General features: G+C 43.6%; 1 protein-coding gene across 2 annotated transcripts in view; it reads left to right on the top strand.

Moving 5' to 3' along the window:
* The window catches only part of RUFY2 (RUN and FYVE domain containing 2), a 44107-nt gene extending 26306 nt beyond the window's left edge, over nt 1–17801 (top strand). For both annotated transcript variants that reach the window (XM_062215263.1, XM_062215260.1), the window contains exons 14-18: nt 8898–9027; nt 9365–9459; nt 10574–10622; nt 15315–15392; nt 15478–17801. In XM_062215263.1, the coding sequence (XP_062071247.1) occupies nt 8898–9027; nt 9365–9459; nt 10574–10622; nt 15315–15392; nt 15478–15621 (496 nt within the window). In that variant the 3' untranslated portion in view covers nt 15622–17801. The remainder of the gene's footprint in view (nt 1–8897; nt 9028–9364; nt 9460–10573; nt 10623–15314; nt 15393–15477) is intronic.
* The last annotated feature ends 159 nt before the right edge of the window (nt 17802–17960 follow it).

Here is a 17960-nt window from a genome sequence, read left to right as displayed (position 1 = left end):
GGGGGAGGAGACACACAATGGTAGAATATCAGTATTTTTATTTATCTAATGATGCTGTGAGGTCATAGTGCTTACTTTACAAACAAAAAAAAAATTAGGAAATATAATTTGTGGTAATATGCTTCTTTTTTTTTTTTTAAGATTTATTTATTTATTTTCAAGGTAGAGTTTACAGAGGGCAAGAGAGAGGGAGGGAGAGACAGTGATCTTCCATCTGCTGGTTCACTCCTCACATGGCTGCAATGGCCACAGCTTGGCCGGTCCAAAGCCACGAGCCAGGAGCTTCCTTGGGGTCTCCCATGTAGGTGCAGGGGCTCAAGCACCTGGGCCATCTTCTGCTGCTTTCCCAGGTGCATTAGCAGGGAGCTGGATCTGAAGTGGAGCAGGTGGGACTAGAACCAGTGCTCATATGGGATACCAGTGCTACAGGCAGTGGCTTCACCTGCTATGCCACAACGCTGGCCCTGATAATGTGCTTTTGTTCCCTTAACTGTTTTTGTTTGTTTGTTTGTTAGATTGTATTTATTTGAGAGGTAGAGTTGCAGACTGAGAGGGAGAGACAGCCAGAAAGGTCTTCCATCCACTGGTTCATTCTCCAAATGGCTGCAGTGTTCACAGCTGAGTTGACCCAAAGGAGCCAGGAGCTTCTTCTGGGTCTCCCATATAAGTACAGCAGCCCAAGGACTTGGGCCATCTTCTACTCCTTTCCCAGGCCATAGCAGAGAGCTGGATCTGAAGTGGAGCAGCTGGGACACAAACCTGTGCCCATGTTGGATGCTAGTGCCATGCAGGTGGATTCTTAGCTTGCTACACCACAGCCTCTTCCCCAACTCCCTTAACTGTTTGTGCAGCAATTTCAACTATCTTGCTGTTTTCTAGTTCTAGGAGAGTTTTATTCTTTCTGCTGTTAATATTAATATTGTGACCATTGAATTTCTAGATACCGAGTATAGTATGTTTTTGTAACTTCAGTGAACTTATATTATCAAAGAATATGTGATTTTCTGAGAACATTTTAAGTAGTACTTCATATGATGGATACATGTCTATATCCAGGGACCGGCACTGTGGCATAGCAGGTTAAGCCTTCTCCTTCGATGCTGGCATCCCATAAAGTTGCTGGTTAGAGACTTGCTGCTCCACTTCTGATCCAGCTCCCTGCTATGGCCTGGGAAAGCAGTGGAGAATGGGCCAAGTGGAGGCCAGGAGCCAGGAGCTCGATCTGAGTCTCCTCTATGGGTGGCAAGGACCCAAGTACCTGAGCCATCATCTGCTGCCTCCCAAGGTGCATGTTAGCAAGAGTCTGGAATGGAGAGTAGAGCCCAGACTTGATCCCAGGCACTCCAGTGTGGGATGTCCCATGCAGCATTTTAACTGCTACACCAAAGGCACACTGCCAAATATCCAATTTTTTTAGATAAAGTTAAAATGCTCTTATGTGTATTTAAACATCAAAAAGAGTTAAAGGATACATATTCTGGCGAGTTAATGTCTCAAAGGACTGATGCAGCATTGACAGGGGTATCTTCATTTAACTGTATAAACATCCTGAGTTTTCCGCTAGTAAATACATACTATTGTTGTTATTAAAAGAAAGCAACTATGGAAAATGACAGTTAAGTTTCTCTCTTTTTTTTTTTTAATTTTTGACAGGCAGAGTGGACAGTGAGAGAGAGAGAGATAGAGAGAAAGGTCTTCCTTTGCCGTTGGTTCACCCTCCAATGGCCGCCGCGGTAGGCGCGCTGCGGCCGGCGCACCGCGCCGGTCCAATGGCAGGAGCCAGGTGCTTATCCTGGTCTCCGATGGGGTGCAGGGCCCAAGCACTTGGGCCATCCTCCACTGCACTCCCTGGCCACAGCAGAGAGCTGGCCTGGAAGAGGGGCAACCGGGATAGGATCGGTGCCCCGACCGGGACTAGAACTCGGTGTGCCGGCGCCGCAAGGCGGAGGATTAGCCTATTGAGCCGCGGCGCCGGCCGAGAGTTAAGTTTCTGTTAATAGATCATTGAACAAGACCACATGTTGTGTATTATATATAAGTTTCTAAGTTTTTCTCTCTTTTTTAAGATTTATTTTATTTATTTTAGAGAGTTAGAGAGAGAGAGGGGGAGAGACAGAAAGGTCTTCCATCCGCTGGTTCACTCCCCAAATGCCTGGGGATGCCAGAGCTGGGCCGATCCTAAGTTAGGAGCCAGGAGCTTCTTTGGGGTCTCAAAGGACTTGCAGGGGCTCAAGGACTTGAGCCATCTTCTGCTTTTCCAGGCACATGAGCAGGGAGCTGGATTGGAAGTGGAATAGCTGGGACTTGATTCAGCACCTGTATGGGATGCTGGCTGCAGGTGGTGGCTTAACCTGTTACACCACAATGCCAATCCTATCATCTTTCTTTCTTTCTTTTTTTTTTTTTTTTAAATTTATTTGAAAGACAGAGTTACAGAGAGAGGTAGAGCAAGAGAGAGAGAGGCCTTCCATTTGCTGGTTCACTCCCCCAAATGACCACAGTAGGCAGAGCTGAGCTGATCAGGAGCCAGGAGCTTCTTCCAGTCTCCACACAGCTGCAAGGGCCCAAGGTCTTGGGCCATCTTCCATTGCTTTACCAGGCCATAGCAGAGAGCTGGATTGGAAGAGGAGCAGCCAGGACTCTAATTGCCATCCATATGGGATGCTGACGCTGTAGGCTGGGACCTTAACCCACTGCACCACAGCGCTGGCCCCAGCCCCGTCATCTTTCAATGTATCTTTGTATTTGAAGTGAGTTCCTCTTACACAGCATAAAGTTTATGTTGTTTTAATCCTGCTAACTCTGTGTTTCATAGTATGTTTGGTCCATTTACATTTAGTGTAATCATTGACATATTAGAGCCTAAGTCTACCATTTTACTGTTCATTTTGTTTTCCTGTGTTTTGTTCCTTTTTTTGATTTTGCTTGCTTTTTCCTCTCCTGTTTTGTTGGAATACAGCATGGTCAAAATGGCTTTTATGTTGCTATGTTGTCTCCTTTCTAGCCCTTTGGAAAAAGAGCAGGCTTTTTTGGGGGCTTTTTTGGTCTGCGCCCATTTGGTTTTTATAGGTTGAGGGTTAGGTTAGTCAATCTGAACTACAGGAGAAAAATCTTAGCAACTCACCACCGTATTGATCCTTGAGTCTTAAATTTCCTAACTGATCTTTCTCTGTGCCCTTCAGAGGCATCTTATGTTTATTATGTGTTTAATGGCAAGGGTTTTGAGCTTAAGTTAGTTGGAGAGATAGGAGTAATGTGTTTACTCCATCTCATTTAGAACCAGAATTCTAAGCTGCTTCTCCGTTTACTGCAAAAATATTTTGGGGGCCGGCGCTGTGGCTTTGTGGGTAAAGCCGCTGCCTGCAATGCTGGCATCCTATATGGGCGCTGGTTTGAGTCCTGGCTGGTCCACTTCTGATCCAGCTCCCTGCTATGGCCTGGGAAAGAAATGGAGGATGGCCCAAGTCCTTGGGCCCCTGAACCCGCATAGGAAAAGAAGAAGCTCCTGGCTCCTGGCTTCTGACAGGCCCAGCTTTGGCCGCTGCAGCCATTTGGGGGAGTGAACCAGTGGATGGAAGACACCTCTCTGTAATTCTATCTCTCAAATAAATAAAATAATTCCTTAAAAATATTTTTGAAGAATTGATATATAGAATAAGTCTTTTTTTAAAAAACTTATTATTTATTTATTTGAAAGAGTTACACAGAGAGGAGAGGCAGAGAGAGAGAGAGGTCTTCCATCCGATGGTTCACTCCCCAATTGGCCGCAACAGCTGGAGCTGTGCTGATCCGAAACCAGGAGCCAGGAGCTTCTTCTGGGTCTCTCACGCGGATGCAGGGGCCCAAGGACTTGGGCCATCTTCTACTGCTTTCCCAGGCCATAGCAGAGAGCTGGATTGGAAGTGGAGCAGCTAGATCTCGAACTGGCGCCCATATGGGATGCTGGAGCTGCAGGCCAGGGCATTAACCTGCTGCGCCACGGCGCCGGCCCCTAGAATAAGTCTTTAATCTGGGGAATCTTAGCCTATTTGAAAACTTGTGTCATTTGTATATTATGGAACTAAAGCTTACCCTCCAAAAACAAAGATAGCTTGTCATCTGAAATTCCCTCTTAATTTTAAGTGCTTTTAGAAAGGTATAGCCAGAGCTTTCAGGGCTTCCTTTGGCAACCAACATCCTAGGGAACGTTTAAGTCATCAAGTTTATTGTTGGTGCCCCAGCTTTGCTGTGTCCATTCCTGTGCCCTGCCAAATGAAACACAGGAAAAGCAAGACTGGGGCACTTGGCCAGGTAGCAGAATGTTGTCTTGAAGCAATGGCAAATGGCACTCTCTCACTGAGTCACTTTTTTGCTTCACAAAATCCTAGGTAAGGCAAATCTGATACTTATTCTGCAGTGATACAACATATTCTTCAGTATTGCTGTTACATGATCCCCGCCCAAAGAAGGTGCAGCCAGGTCCCTCCCCTGTGTTGGTAAAGCACCGAGCAGGACTGAGTGCAGTGCAAAGAGGTGTTGTCTCTGGTCAAACTGTGAAAATCACTGTCTCTCGGTTGGCACCATTTTGGTAGAACATGACCACATTATCAGTTTGGAGAGCAGGGGGACCCCTGATGGTTCTGAAAACTTGGAACTGTGTGTTTGGAGATGGGCAGCTGAGATTTTGTCAGAGAAAGGTGAATTCTGTTTGTTCCCCTAAAATGGAAATAACTGTATTAGTTTCTCCTTATGAAAAGATTACGTACTCTTGGTGAGAACCTCAGAAAAGATGATACAGTATGAAGAAAATGAAAACTAACCTTTTTGAAACATTTTAACAAGTGTCCCTAAGTTTTCCTGGTATACATAATTTTTTTTGTAATTTTTAAAATAGGAACATGCTGTACACTCTTTAGTATCTTGTATATTTACTACATCATGGATACTGTATCCTATCCATTAACGTAAGTCTAGACCATCATGTTATAGTTAATCTAAAGTAACCCTTTTTTTGGGGGGGGGGGTTTACTCCCCAAATGGCCACTACGGCCAGAGCTGCGCCGATCCGAAGCCAGGAGTCAGGTGCTTCTTCCTGGTCTCCCACGTGGGTGCAGGTCCCAAGTACCTTGGCCATCTTCCATTGCTATCCCAGGCCACAGCAGAGAGCTGGGTTCGAAGAGGAGCAGCCAGGACTAGAACCAGCACCCAGGTGGGATGCCCGTGCTGCAGGCAGAGGATTAACCCACTGCGCCACAGCACTGGCCCTCTAGCCTGGAAAATTGTACCTTACTGTTTTGAGTTTTCATATCTTTGATTACTAGAGATAGCCTTTTGTATTTTTTTGTGAGTTGCTCTTTAAAGTCAACTATTTCTTTCCTTTGAAGTAATCAGCTTTTTAATACTTATTTGTAAGAATTTTTTATGTGTTTAACCTCAGCCTTTCACATTTTTTAAAAAAATGTTATTTATTTGAAAGGCAGAGTTTCAGAGAGACACACAACACACAGAGATCTTCAATTTGCTGGTTCGCTCTCCAGACGGCTACAACAGCCAGGGCTGGGCCAGGCTGAAGCCAGGAGCCTGGAACTCAATCCTGGGATCCCACGGGTGAGAGCAGGGGCCCAAATATTTGGGTCCTCTACTGCTGCTTTCCCAGGAGCGTTAGCAGAGAGCTGGATCGGAAGTGGAGCAGCTAAAACTTGAACTGGCACTCTGATATGAGATACCAGCATTGTAGGTGGTGGCTTATCCCACTGTACCACAATGCTGGCCCCCAGTCTTTCAAATTTAGTGAAATGTTTTATGCATTTATTGTTTATTTTAAAAAAACTGGGAAGCAGAGAGCATGAAAGAGAACAAGCATATTCACATCCACTGGTTCATTCCCCAAATGCCTACAATGACCAGAGAGCTGAAGCTGCAGACTGGGAATCCAGTGCAGGTCTCCCGCATAAGTGGCAGGAGCCCAAGTACTTGGCCTGCCAGCACCTTCCCCGGGCTCACAGTAGCAGGAAGCTGGAGTCAGGAGCCAGAGCCAGGTATTGAACACAGGCACTCTGATGTGGGGAGTGGCATCCTAGTTAATGGCTCAACCACTTGCCCAAATGCCTGCCCTTGTTTATTTTAAAATTTTGTTCTTAATGTTTTTTTTCCATTTAAATATTTAATTTTTTAATGTAACTATATTTCCTCCTTTTTTTCTTTGTTTCTGCCTTTGTTATTCAACATGTATTTTTACTACATATTTATATAACTGAAAATTTTTCCTTTGCTTGTTTCTGGTTCTGGTTGATGAGGCCACCCAACAGGTTTACTCTAAATACTCTATACTTTAGTTACTTCAGTATAAGTAACATATGCTTATCAACATTCCTTTTAAATGAGCAGTGAAATAGTGCTTACCACAGCTTTTAAATTCCATTTTCAGCTGTCTCTTCTTTTCAGCCTGAAATATAAAATGTAAAATTTATTCTACAAGATAGTATTTTGCTGTAGATGAAAATGCTTACTATGAGAAAACAGCTGAAAGTAATGACGGTGTTAACACAAAAATACTGACACAATACTGTAATATGTTCAGTGTTATAAAATACTATTACAGTTAAAATGTAAAGCATTAGAAACTACAATGTTACATGTATTTATCTTGCCCAGAATTATGGAAGCTACATTTTTGGCAGAACCGCAGGCACTCGATTCCTTTCGTTTCTCCAGCTAGCACCTTCCACAGTGCTGAGAGTGCTTCCAGACGGGAACTGACATTCCCACGCAGCGCGGACTTTCCCAGTGCCTGGGTAGTCTTCGATCTGTCCTGTACTTAATTTCCAACAGTAATCTCCAAAGTAATACCAAGGCTGATTATGTTAAATTGATTTAGTAATTGCTGTAATTCTTATCAGAATGTTTTTAATTAACTCCTTATGTCATTTTTCATATGGCATAGAAGTAACAATAATTAAAAGTCCCCGTTCCTTTCTTAGTTCTATTCTCAGGGTGTAACCAGTTGTTACAATTCAGTATAGCATAGTATGTTTATACCGCATTTATATATATAGAATTAATAAATGATAAAGTCATTTAGCAAGGATTTTTTTTTCCTGGCTAGCAAATGAGCTGACACTTAGTGATCAGAAAGTTCTGCTGTTGGGCCGGCGCCGCAGCTCACTAGGCTAATCCTCCGCCTTGCGGCGCCGGCACACCAAGTTCTAGTCCCGGTCAGGGCGCCGGATTCTGTCCCAGTTGCCCCTCTTCCAGGCCAGCTCTCTGCTGTGGCCAGGGAGTGCAGTGGAGGATGGCCCAAGTGCTTGGGCCCTGCACCCCATGGGAGACCAGGAGAAGTACCTGGCTCCTGCCATCGGATCAGCGCGGTGCGCTGGCCGCGGCGGCCATTGGAGGGTGACCCAATGGCAAAGACCTTTCTCTCTCTCTCTCTCTCTCTCTCTCACTGTCCATTCTGCCTGTCCAAAAAAAAAAAAAAATTCTGCTGCTGACCTTGTTTTCCAAAAAATACGTAGGATGAGGTAGGCGTTTGGTGTAGTGATTAAAATACCACTTGGGACACTTCCATATCAGAGTGCCTGGATTCGGATCCTGGCTGCACTCCTGATTCCAGCCTCTTGCTAATGCACGCCCTGGGAGGCTGCAGGTGATGGCTCACGTACTTGGGTCCCTGCCACCCGTGTGGGAGACCCTGATGGAGTTCCCGGCTCCTGGCCCAGCCCCAGATTGTGTGTGCATTTGGGGAGCCATCCAGCTAAAAAGGGAGGTTATCTGTCTCTCTCTTTTCTGTCTCTGGGCCTTTCAAATAAAATAAGTTTTAAAAAGAAACAAATTGGGGCCTGGTGCTGTGGCGTAGTGGTAAAGCCGCCGCCTGTAGTGCCAGCATCCCATGTGGTCACTGGTTCGAGTCCCGGCTGCTCCACTTCCAGTTCAGCTCCCTGCTGATGGCCTGGGAAAACACCAAAAGATGACCCAAATGTTTGGGCCCCTGTACTCACGCATGTGGGAGACTCCTGGTTGGCTTCAGGCAGGCCCAGCTCTGGCCACTGGGATAGAAGACCTCTCTTTGTGATTCTTCCTCTTAAGTAAATAAATGAATCTTTAAAAACAAGAAAAGAAAGAAAGTGTATGGAGGAAATGCATAAGAAAAACAAAAATGGGGGCTGGTGTTGTGTAGCAGATTAAGCTACTGCTTGTGACGTCAGCATCTCATGTTGGCACATCAGTTTGAGTACTGGCTGTTCTGCTTCGGATCCAGCTCCATATTAATGCATCTGGAAAAGTAGCGCATGATGGCTCAAATACTTGAGACCCTGCCACCCATGTGGGAGACTCGGCTGGAGTTCCTGGCTTCTGTCTGGCCCAGCCCTGGCCTTTGCAGCCATTTGGCGAGTGAACCAGCAGATGGAAGATCTCTCTCTCTTTCTGTCTGACTGCTTTTAAATAAATAAGTAAACCTTTTGTTAAAAAAGTCAAAGTAGGCCGGCGCCGCAGCTCCCTAGGCTAATCCTCCGCCTGCGGCACCAGCACCCCGGGTTCTAGTCCCGGTTGGGGCTCCGGATTCTGCCCCAACTGCTCCTCTTCCAGTCCAGCTCTCTGCTGTGGCCCGGGAGTGCAGTGGAAGATGGCCCACGTGCTTGGGCCCTGCACCAGCACGGGAGACCAGGAGGAAGCACCTGTCTCCTGGCTTCGGATCAGTGCAGCACGCTGGCCATAGTGACCATCTGAGGGGTGAACCAATGGAAGGAAGACCTTTCTCTCTGTCTCTCTCTCTCACTGTCTAACTCTGCCTGTCAAAAAGAAAAAAAAAAAAAGAAAAAAAGAAAAAGTAATCAGAAAGTTGCTCTTATTAAAGAATGCATGTAACTCTTACATGAGAAATAGCACTTGAACTTCTGTTTGTTATTTTATCATTCAAGGGTTCAGCTGGAAACTGATTTGAAGATTGAGAAGGAATGGAGGCAAACTTTACAGGAAGATCTTCAAAAGGAGAAAGATGCCTTATCTCATCTTAGAAATGAGACCCAACAAATGACTAGTCTTAAAAAAGTAAATAGTGGTAAAACTTTAACAATTATATCTTAATAAATGTTAACTTATTTAAAAATGTTAACTTATTTCAAACTTAAATCATAAGTTACATTTATACCAAGAAAACAGGATGTACTACTTATCTCAAATATCAATGAGGAGGAAGTGAATGGAAAATAGTTGCTACACAGAGCAGCTAGGAAACAGCTCTGGACACATGGTTTTGTTTCTTACTGAAAGCTAAGGGATATTTGTTCCTTATTAAGGGTACCCACGCACATACACACACACCATGTGGAGTTTCTTTTTTTTTTTTAATTACTTTTTTTTTTTTTGCTCATTTCTTGTTTTGAAGGAGTTCCTTAGCCTCCAGGATGAAAACCAGCAATTGAAAAAAATCTGTCATGAACAAGAGCAAGCTCTCCAAGAACTCGGCAACAAGCTCAGCGAGTAATTGGTCTTTTTTCCTTTATCTAAGTAGTCCTTGATTCTTCTAAAAGGTGAATGAGTGTTACCAAGCCAGTTAGGCAGAAGAGTTTAGGTATAGGAAAGAAAGATATGAACTGTATAGAAAAATCACACAATAACTTCACAAATTAGAAAGTACTAACTTGGGGAGATTTTATTGAAAGTGTTACTCATTTTAATGGATCTTAACTGTGAATGTGTCTCAGTAGGTGACAGCAAAGAATCTCATTTCATTTCTTCAATGTCAGATAATTCAGAAGTTCAATTAATACTTTTTCTCCATACAGCAGAAGCTGAATTTTCAAAACAGCCAGAGCACTCTGTTTCAGACTGTTCTGAGAAGGAGCCGTGATTGAGAGATGTGGATTGGTTTTTATACCTTCTGGAGGCAGGGCTTAACTTCATACCATCTGGTCTTTTTTTCTTTTTTTAAAGATTTATTTATTTGAAAGTCAGAGTTACACAAGGAGAGGAGAGGCAGAGAGAGAGAGGTCTTTCATCCGATGGTTCACTTTCCAATTGGCGGCAACAGCCAGAGCTGCACCAATCCGAAGCCAGGAGCCAGGAGCCTCTTCCGGGTCTCCCACGTGGGTGCAGGGGCCCAAGGACTTGGGCCATCTTGTACTGCTTTCCCAGGCCATAGCAGAGAGCTGAATCTGAAGTAGAGCAGCTGGGTCTCAAACCGGTGCCCATATGGATGCCGGCACTTTAGGGCAGGGTGTTAACCCGCTGTGTCACAGTGCCAGCCCCCCTGTATTCATTAATAGATTTTTGTGAAGATGAAATGAGAGAAGGCAAGCAAAGGGTCAAGCAGGGTGTCTGGCACACAGTAGGTCTACAATAAATGATCACATGAAATGCCAACATTTCTTTCCTTAGAGAAGCAAGTTTTAAATCTAAAAAATACATTTTTGTCTTAAGGAATTCAGGAAGTATAGGAAAATAGGAAATATCCCACTAACCAGAAAGGATCATTAGGGTCATATACCATATTCAATTTTATATTCTATGAAAAAACTAATACTTTCTAATATATTACTTGGGGTTTTGTTTAAATATGTGTACTGAAATTTGTACCTATTTCTAATCTTCTTAGATCAAAACTTAAGATAGAAGACATAAAAGAAGCCAACAAAGCATTGCAGGTGAGTATAAAACGTTTCCGTAAGTAGAAAGGTATTGATACATGTGAAAGTCTCCAGGAGAAGGTAAAGCCCCATGTAAACACAGTGATGCAGCACAGAATGGAGAGCTGCTTGAGGACATCTTGCTCTTCCTTGTGCCTCCAGAATCACAGTATCAATAAACTTCCTATTAGAAACTGGCCATAGAAGTATTTTTGTATTTAAGTATTTCATATATTTAAGTATATTGTATTTTGTATATAGGTCCCTATGAAGCCTGACATGATAGAGTGAAATAAAGTGCCTCTGAACTTGAGAGTCCCTGAGTTCATATGCCAGTCTATTAGTTTTTAACTTTCAGGAAATCACATACCTTCATTAAACCTGTCTCCTCTTCTGAAATGGGCTTGTGATTCTGCAGTTGCTCTGAAAAAATTGCATGCATTAGTCTGTGTGAAAGCGGTTGGTACAGTTTATCGTACATAGTGTGAACGTGTCCTGCAAGAATACCAGCGACAACACAGGAGAAATAGTGTCCTACTTACCCCGCCATTACATACCTTTTTTCTTTTTTTGTAAAAAGATGTATTTATTTAATTGAAAGGCAAGTTAAGAGAGAGAGAAGGAGTCAGAGAGGTCTTCCATCTACTGGTTTACTCCCCAGATGGCTGCAGTGGTTGGGACTGGGCCAGGCTAAAGCCAGGACCCAGGAACTCTTTACTGGACCTCATATGTGGGTGGCAGGGACCCAAGCAGTAGGGCCATTTTCCACCGCCTTCCCAGGCACATAAGTAGGGAGATAGGTCAGAAGTGGAGCAGCCGGGGGCTCACTCATGGGATGCTGGTGTTGCAGACTGCAAGTGAACATGCTTCATTACAACACTGGCCTGCTATTTTATTTTTTAATCAGTGTCACATGAAAATATTTTAAAAAATAGTACTTGGGGCTGGTGCTGTGGTGTAGCAGGTAAAGCCACCACTGCAGTGCCGGCATCCCATATGGGTGCCGGTTCGAGTCCCGGCTTCCCGGGTCCACTTGTGACCCAGCTCTCTGCTATGGCCTGGGAAGCAGTAGATGGCCACGTCCTTGGGCCCCTGTTGTAGGCCCAAGGGAGTTGTTTAGCTGTTGTGGCCCTGGGGAGTGAACTAGCAAATGTCTCTCCCTCTGTGTAATTTTTTTTTTTTTTTAAGACTTATTTATTTGAAAGAGTAACAGAGAGAGAAAGAGAGAAAGAGGTCTTTCATCTGTTGGTTCACTCCCTAGTTGGCTGCAACAGCCAGAACTGTGTCAATCCGAAGCCAGGAGCCAGGAACTTCCTCCGGGTCTCCCATGCAGATGCAGGGTCTCCCACATGGGCCACCTTCTACTGCTTTCCCAGGCCATAGCAGAGAGCTGGATCAGAAGTAGAGCAGCTGGGACTTGGACCTGTGTCCATATGGGATGCCAGCACTGCAGGTGGCAGCTTTACCCACTCTGCCACAGCGCCAGACCCATCTGTGTAACTTTCAAATAAATTATTTTTAAAGAGCCTTGCATACCTTCTGCTTATCTTCTAATGGAACATGAGCAATATCTTAGGACTCCCCCAGATACTTCCTTATTGCACTCGTTATTAGTAACTCTTCTATATTGCATTAATCTTTGTTGCTTTTCTTATTCACATCTTTTTTGTTTTGTTTTTTAAAGATTTATTTATTTGAAAGAGTTAGAGAGAAGCAGAGGCAGAGACAGAGAGAGGTCTTCCATCCCCTGGTTCACTCTCAGGATGGCCGCAATGGTCAGAGCTGTGCTGATTTGAAGCCAGGAGCTTCTTCTGGCTCTCCCATGCAGATGCAGGGGCCCAAGGACTCAAGCCATCTTCTGCTGCTTTCCCAGGCCATAGCAGAGAGCTGGATCAGAAGAGGAGCAGCTGGGACTAGAACCAGTGCCCAATATGGGATGCTGGCACTGCAGGCGGCAGCTTTACCTGCTGTGCCATAATGCTGGCCCATTTACCTCAATCTTTAACAAAATACCTAGTTTTCCCATTTTGATAATATAGGTAAATGGATTTATGTGACATATTTTTTTCTTCCATGCTGTTCAGCAGTTGAAGGGTCTGGAACAGCTCTCCTAAACTGTTTTTCACCTTTTGGATTTTAGTCATTGCTTGCTTAGATTGTTAACTTGTTCCTATATCTCCTTACTGCTTATGAACTCAGTTTACTCCCAGGCCTTCATTAAATTAGGTACAACCTTCTGTAGGATTTTTAAATCCTGCTACTGGATCTCCCACATGGGTGCGGTGGACCAAGCACTTGGACCATCTTCCATTGCTTTCCCAGGCCATTAGCAGAGAGCTAATGTGAAGCAGCCAGGACTGGGGAGCGAACCAGAAGATATATCTCATAGTCTCTCCCTCTAACTATAGATAGATAAATTTTTAATCCTGTTCTGAGGAGGCTTAGACTTCCTTGTGTACAAATAGCACAGTTTTGCTAGTCTGTGAAACAAAAATACCTGAAATTAATCTTGTGATCTAACCTGTGACAGGTGGACAGCTCTCCCAACCACTTGTCACTTCCCAGGCTAGGGTTGTATCCAGGAGACTGGAATTTCAGTCCAGCCAAGGTTAGTTAAAAAAGAGCCAATTTATAAATTTTAGGGGGCTGGTGCTGTGGTGTAGCAGGTAAAGCCACTGCCTGCAGTGCTGGCATCCCATATGGGCACCGGTTTGAGTCCCAGCTGCTCCACTTCAGATCCAGCTCTCTGCTGTGGCCCAAGTCCTTGTGGAAGACTTAGAAGCTCATGGCTCCTGGCTTTGGATCAGTGCAGCTCCGGCCATTGTGGCCATTTGGGAATTGAACCAGCGGATGGAAGACCCCCTCTCTTTTTCTGTAACTCTGACTTCCAAATAAAATAAACAGATCTTTAAAAATAAAATACATTTTAGGTATTAGGTCCTAAGACTACATATGTCTGTTTCTAAAGGTTACATAGCAGCTAATTAAACTTTTGAGTTTTAGAACTTGCGGGGTTGGGCTGCCATCTGCAGCACCAGCATGCCATATGGGCACCAGTTCAAATGCCGTCTGCTCTGCCTCCAATCCAGCTCCCTAACGTGCCTGGGAAAGCAGCTGCTTGCATCTCTGCACCCACGTGGGAGTCCCAGATGGAGCTTTTGGCTTGAGCCTAGCCCAGCCCTGGCCATTATGGCCATTCAGGGAATGAACTAGTGGGTGGAAGACTTCTCTATAACTCTATTTTGTTTTATTTTATTTTTTGTCAGCCAGTGTTAGAGAGACAGAGAGAGAGTTATACACAGTGAGAGAAACAGAGAAAGGTCTCCCTTCCATTGGTTCACTCCCCTAATGGCTGCTACAGCCGGCGCTGCACCGATTGAAGCCAGGAGCTGGGTACTTCCTCCCGGTCTCCCATGCTGGTGCAGGGACCCAAGCAACTGGGCCATCCTCCGCTACCCTCCCGGGCCACAGCAGAGAGCTGGACCAGAAGAGGAGCAACTGGGACTAGAACTCGGGGTGCTGGTGCCGCAGGCGGAAGATTAGCCAAGTGAGCCACGGTGCCGGCCCTCTCTAACTCTTTCAAATAATAAATCTTTTAAAAGAACTTGAGGGGAATTATTAGCCATATAAAACCATTCAAAGTGAGGTCATAACCTGAAATAATTTTCTTCAACATATAGCAACTTACCACAGATAAGATATACATAGAATGCCAAACTGTTGCCATTTCATAGTGAAAATTCATTCCAAATGTTGCACTAAAGTTTTTTCTTTAGGGGATTGTAATCAGTAATATTTTTAAAAAAAATATCCTGCATTATATTAAACATAGAATTGTACAGAAAAGAACCAAATGAACCATTACCCAGTTTCAGTATTAATATGTAAGCAATCTTGCTTTTTACAAATATTTACTTATTCAAAAGACAGAATTCACAATAGGGAGAGACAAAGAGAACTTGCATCTGCTGGTTTATTTATTTATTTATTTTTTAAAGATTGACTTTAAAGTCAGTGTTACACAGAGAGAGATGAAGAGGCAGACAAAGAAAGAGTGAGTGTCTTCCCTTTGCTGGTTCACTCCCCAAATGGCTGCAACAGCTGGAGCTGAGCCAATCTGGAGCCAGGAGCCAGGAGCCAGGAGCTTCTTCTGGGTCTCCCACATGGGTGCAAGTGCCCAAGGCCTTGGGCCATCTTCTACTGCTTTTCCAGGCCACAGCAGAGAGCTGGATCAGAAGTGGAGCAGCTGGGACTCGAACCGGCTGCCATATGGGATGCTGGCATTGCAGCCGGTGGCTTTACTCTACCCGCTACAGCACAGCGCCAGCCCCAGTTTACTCTCTTAAGTGCCTGCAGCAGCCATGTCTGGGCCAGGCAGAAGCCAGAAAGCTCCAGCCTGGTCTCCCACAGGAGTTGCCGGGACCCAGACTCTTGGGCCATCTTCTCCTGCCTTTCCCTGCCATTTGCAGGAAGCTGAGCAAATGACGAGTTGGGCTGAAAGCAACCTCTGGCACTCTTTTAATGCTCAACCTGCATTGACCCTCCCCAACCCAGAATATGGAAGGTTACTGCATCTACTAGTATTTGTTATCTAGGTCTCAAAGATTTTTTGATTATTTATTCATATAAAACGTCTTAGGCAAAAACATTTTCACATGTTGTTTTGGTGTGACCAATTTGAGCACTTTGTTCATAATTTCCTCCTACTAGGGACTGGTTTGGCTGAAAGACAAAGAAGCAACACACTGTAAACTTTGTGAAAAGGAATTCTCACTATCAAAAAGAAAGGTAAGGGAAGTAGGCAGCAAGTCCAAAAATTGTGCTAAAATGGTCTGTTTTATTCATAGTTTTCTTTGATCTTCCCATTTAATAGCACCACTGTAGAAACTGTGGGGAGATTTTCTGTAATGCCTGCTCTGACAACGAGCTGCCTCTGCCTTCTTCACCAAAGCCAGTCCGGGTCTGTGACTCCTGTCACGCAATGCTTATTCAGAGATGCTCATCTAATTTGCCATAAGACTCCAGACCTGAATCCACCTGTATGAACCTGCAGCGAATGCTCTATGACCGTGTATACAAGGCATCGGCCAGCCCTTCCTGAGCAGCTTTCAGCCAGTTACTGGTACCATGGATCTGCTTATTCAGCTCATGGGAATTATAAAATTCTATCATTTAGTATTTCCTTCCTGACATTGTTACTCAGAATTTTCAACAGAGCATGCTTTAAAAGAACTTTAGCCTAATTTGTAATATAGTAACCATGTAATAACCAACCCTTGTCTCCATCTAAAGGCCAGATAGCTGACACACATTTGCCTTATCTTGTAAAAAGCCTTTTCAAAAATAAGGCTTCAGATATATTCTAGATTGTCAGACTGGTATTTGATGGTGCCTGTAAGTCTCTTAATGCACTTTAAAGCTTCACAGCTCTAAGACTGGAAAAGCACCAATCTTGCTTTAAGTATTAGTACTCTAATTCAACACATTTTTCATTATCTTAATAGTACTCTAATTTTATTACATTTGCACTTTCTCCTCCTTTGCCTTTTCTGCATTGGAAAAGGCTAGTATTTGTATTTACCTTACAAATTCTTGCTTGCTGGTGTCTTTCAGGGACACTGGGCTAATTCAGTCTCTACCTTCCCCTTGCAATCTTTTTCTTTTATTTGACAGGTAGAGATATAGACAGAGTGAGACAAGGTCTTCTTTCCGTTGGTTCACTCCCCAAATGGCTGCTACGGCCGGTGCTGTGCCGATCTGAAGCCAGGAGCTTCTTCCTGGTCTCCCACACGGGTGCAGGGCCCAAGCACTTGGGCCATCCTCCATTGCCCTCCCGGGCCACAGCAGAGAGCTGAACTGGATGGAAGAGGAGCAACCAGGACTAGAACCTGGTGCCCATATGGGATGCTGGTGCCGCAGGCAGAGGATTAACCAAGTGAGCCACAGCACCTACCCCCGCCTTGCAATCTTGAAGTGTATAACCATCATCCTTTTATCTTAATTGCCAGATCGAGATTTTCCCATATGCTGCCTGTTTTCACTGAATTGCTAACTTTGGTAGAGGTGGCTCAGACTCCACTTCAAAGAGCTCTCAGAAAAGAAAGTTTGTAGTAAAATGGGATTGCAAGCTCCTGATTCTCTCCTTTAGGTGTTAAAAGTACATGAAAAATGAGAACTTTGCCTTTTGATAGGACATAGGCTTGCGTCATTCAAACTTAGGAAGGATGCTTCCTAACACTGCCACAGTACGTGCACAGTAAAATTTCACTGTCTACCAAGCACTGTGTGCCAGTTTTGAGATTGAGGGTCTGCTCTACCATGAAACACTTAAACTATTTATAAACTCAAAGATAAATGGACACTAATCCAATCACACTGCTTATAGTAAGAACTTTATCTGTAAAAACTATTACGTTTAGATAATCACTTACATGGCATCACCATTCAAGATCCTATTTTTGTATGTCATGCATGAATTTTACAATACCTAGGAGCATTAATTTAATGATCCCTCATAGATACCTGTGCCCCTAAGTACTTATTTTGCAGCATATTTCTCATTAAAATCTAAAATTTTCTAAATTGCCAAGGTGTGAAACCAGTATTTTACTTCTAAGGTCTATTTTCTCTAGAACCCATAAATTTCTAGTCAGCTTTTGAGGTAACTTCGATTAAATTGGACATATGGATTTTTAGATGGTCTTTCTTGAATACTCACAGGAATGTCCTTAAGAGAATTATATTCTTAGAAACTGTTTTGTATTGATGAATAGCGCTTTTGATTATCAAAAATCAGCATAAATGGAAATTATCAAATTTTATAATGCAAGTTTAAATTCTAAGTGATTTCATTCAGTAAAGAAAAATTTGTCAATTTCTCACCACACAAAACTCACGTGTCATCGTTGATTTGTGTTGTTTGGAGGTAGGTTTTACAACAGCAGTAACTTAGTTTTGGCTTGTTTTAAACCACGTATACTAATTTTGGATTCTTCTGTTATGAAACTTGTATATTTTGTTATGATGGACCCCTGACACCAACTTTTCTAAACAAACCTCACACCATTCCCTCACCTAGCCAGTGTTATCACAATAATGCTATCATGGTGCCAAGGAATTGCAATTGTAATTCTAATCTGTTTTAAAAACAAAATGTGAATTTTATAAACAAAATAAAGATTTGAAAAATCAGTCTGTTTTATAAGGGCAAACTTCATTTCTTAAGTTTTTAGGGTAATCCTGGGAAAATAAAAGTATGTGTGACCTTTGAAAAAGGTGATTCACTCTAGTATTAGAATACTTAATCAAGGAAAGAAGGTTAAAGCTTTAAGATGAATCCAGACTGGTGCTCAACAG

Source organism: Lepus europaeus, chromosome 17, assembly GCF_033115175.1.
Source record: "Lepus europaeus isolate LE1 chromosome 17, mLepTim1.pri, whole genome shotgun sequence".
Taxonomy (NCBI): Eukaryota; Metazoa; Chordata; class Mammalia; order Lagomorpha; family Leporidae; genus Lepus; species Lepus europaeus.
The sequence above is the reverse complement of the archived record's forward strand: the minus strand, read 5'-3'. Positions and strand labels throughout refer to the sequence as shown.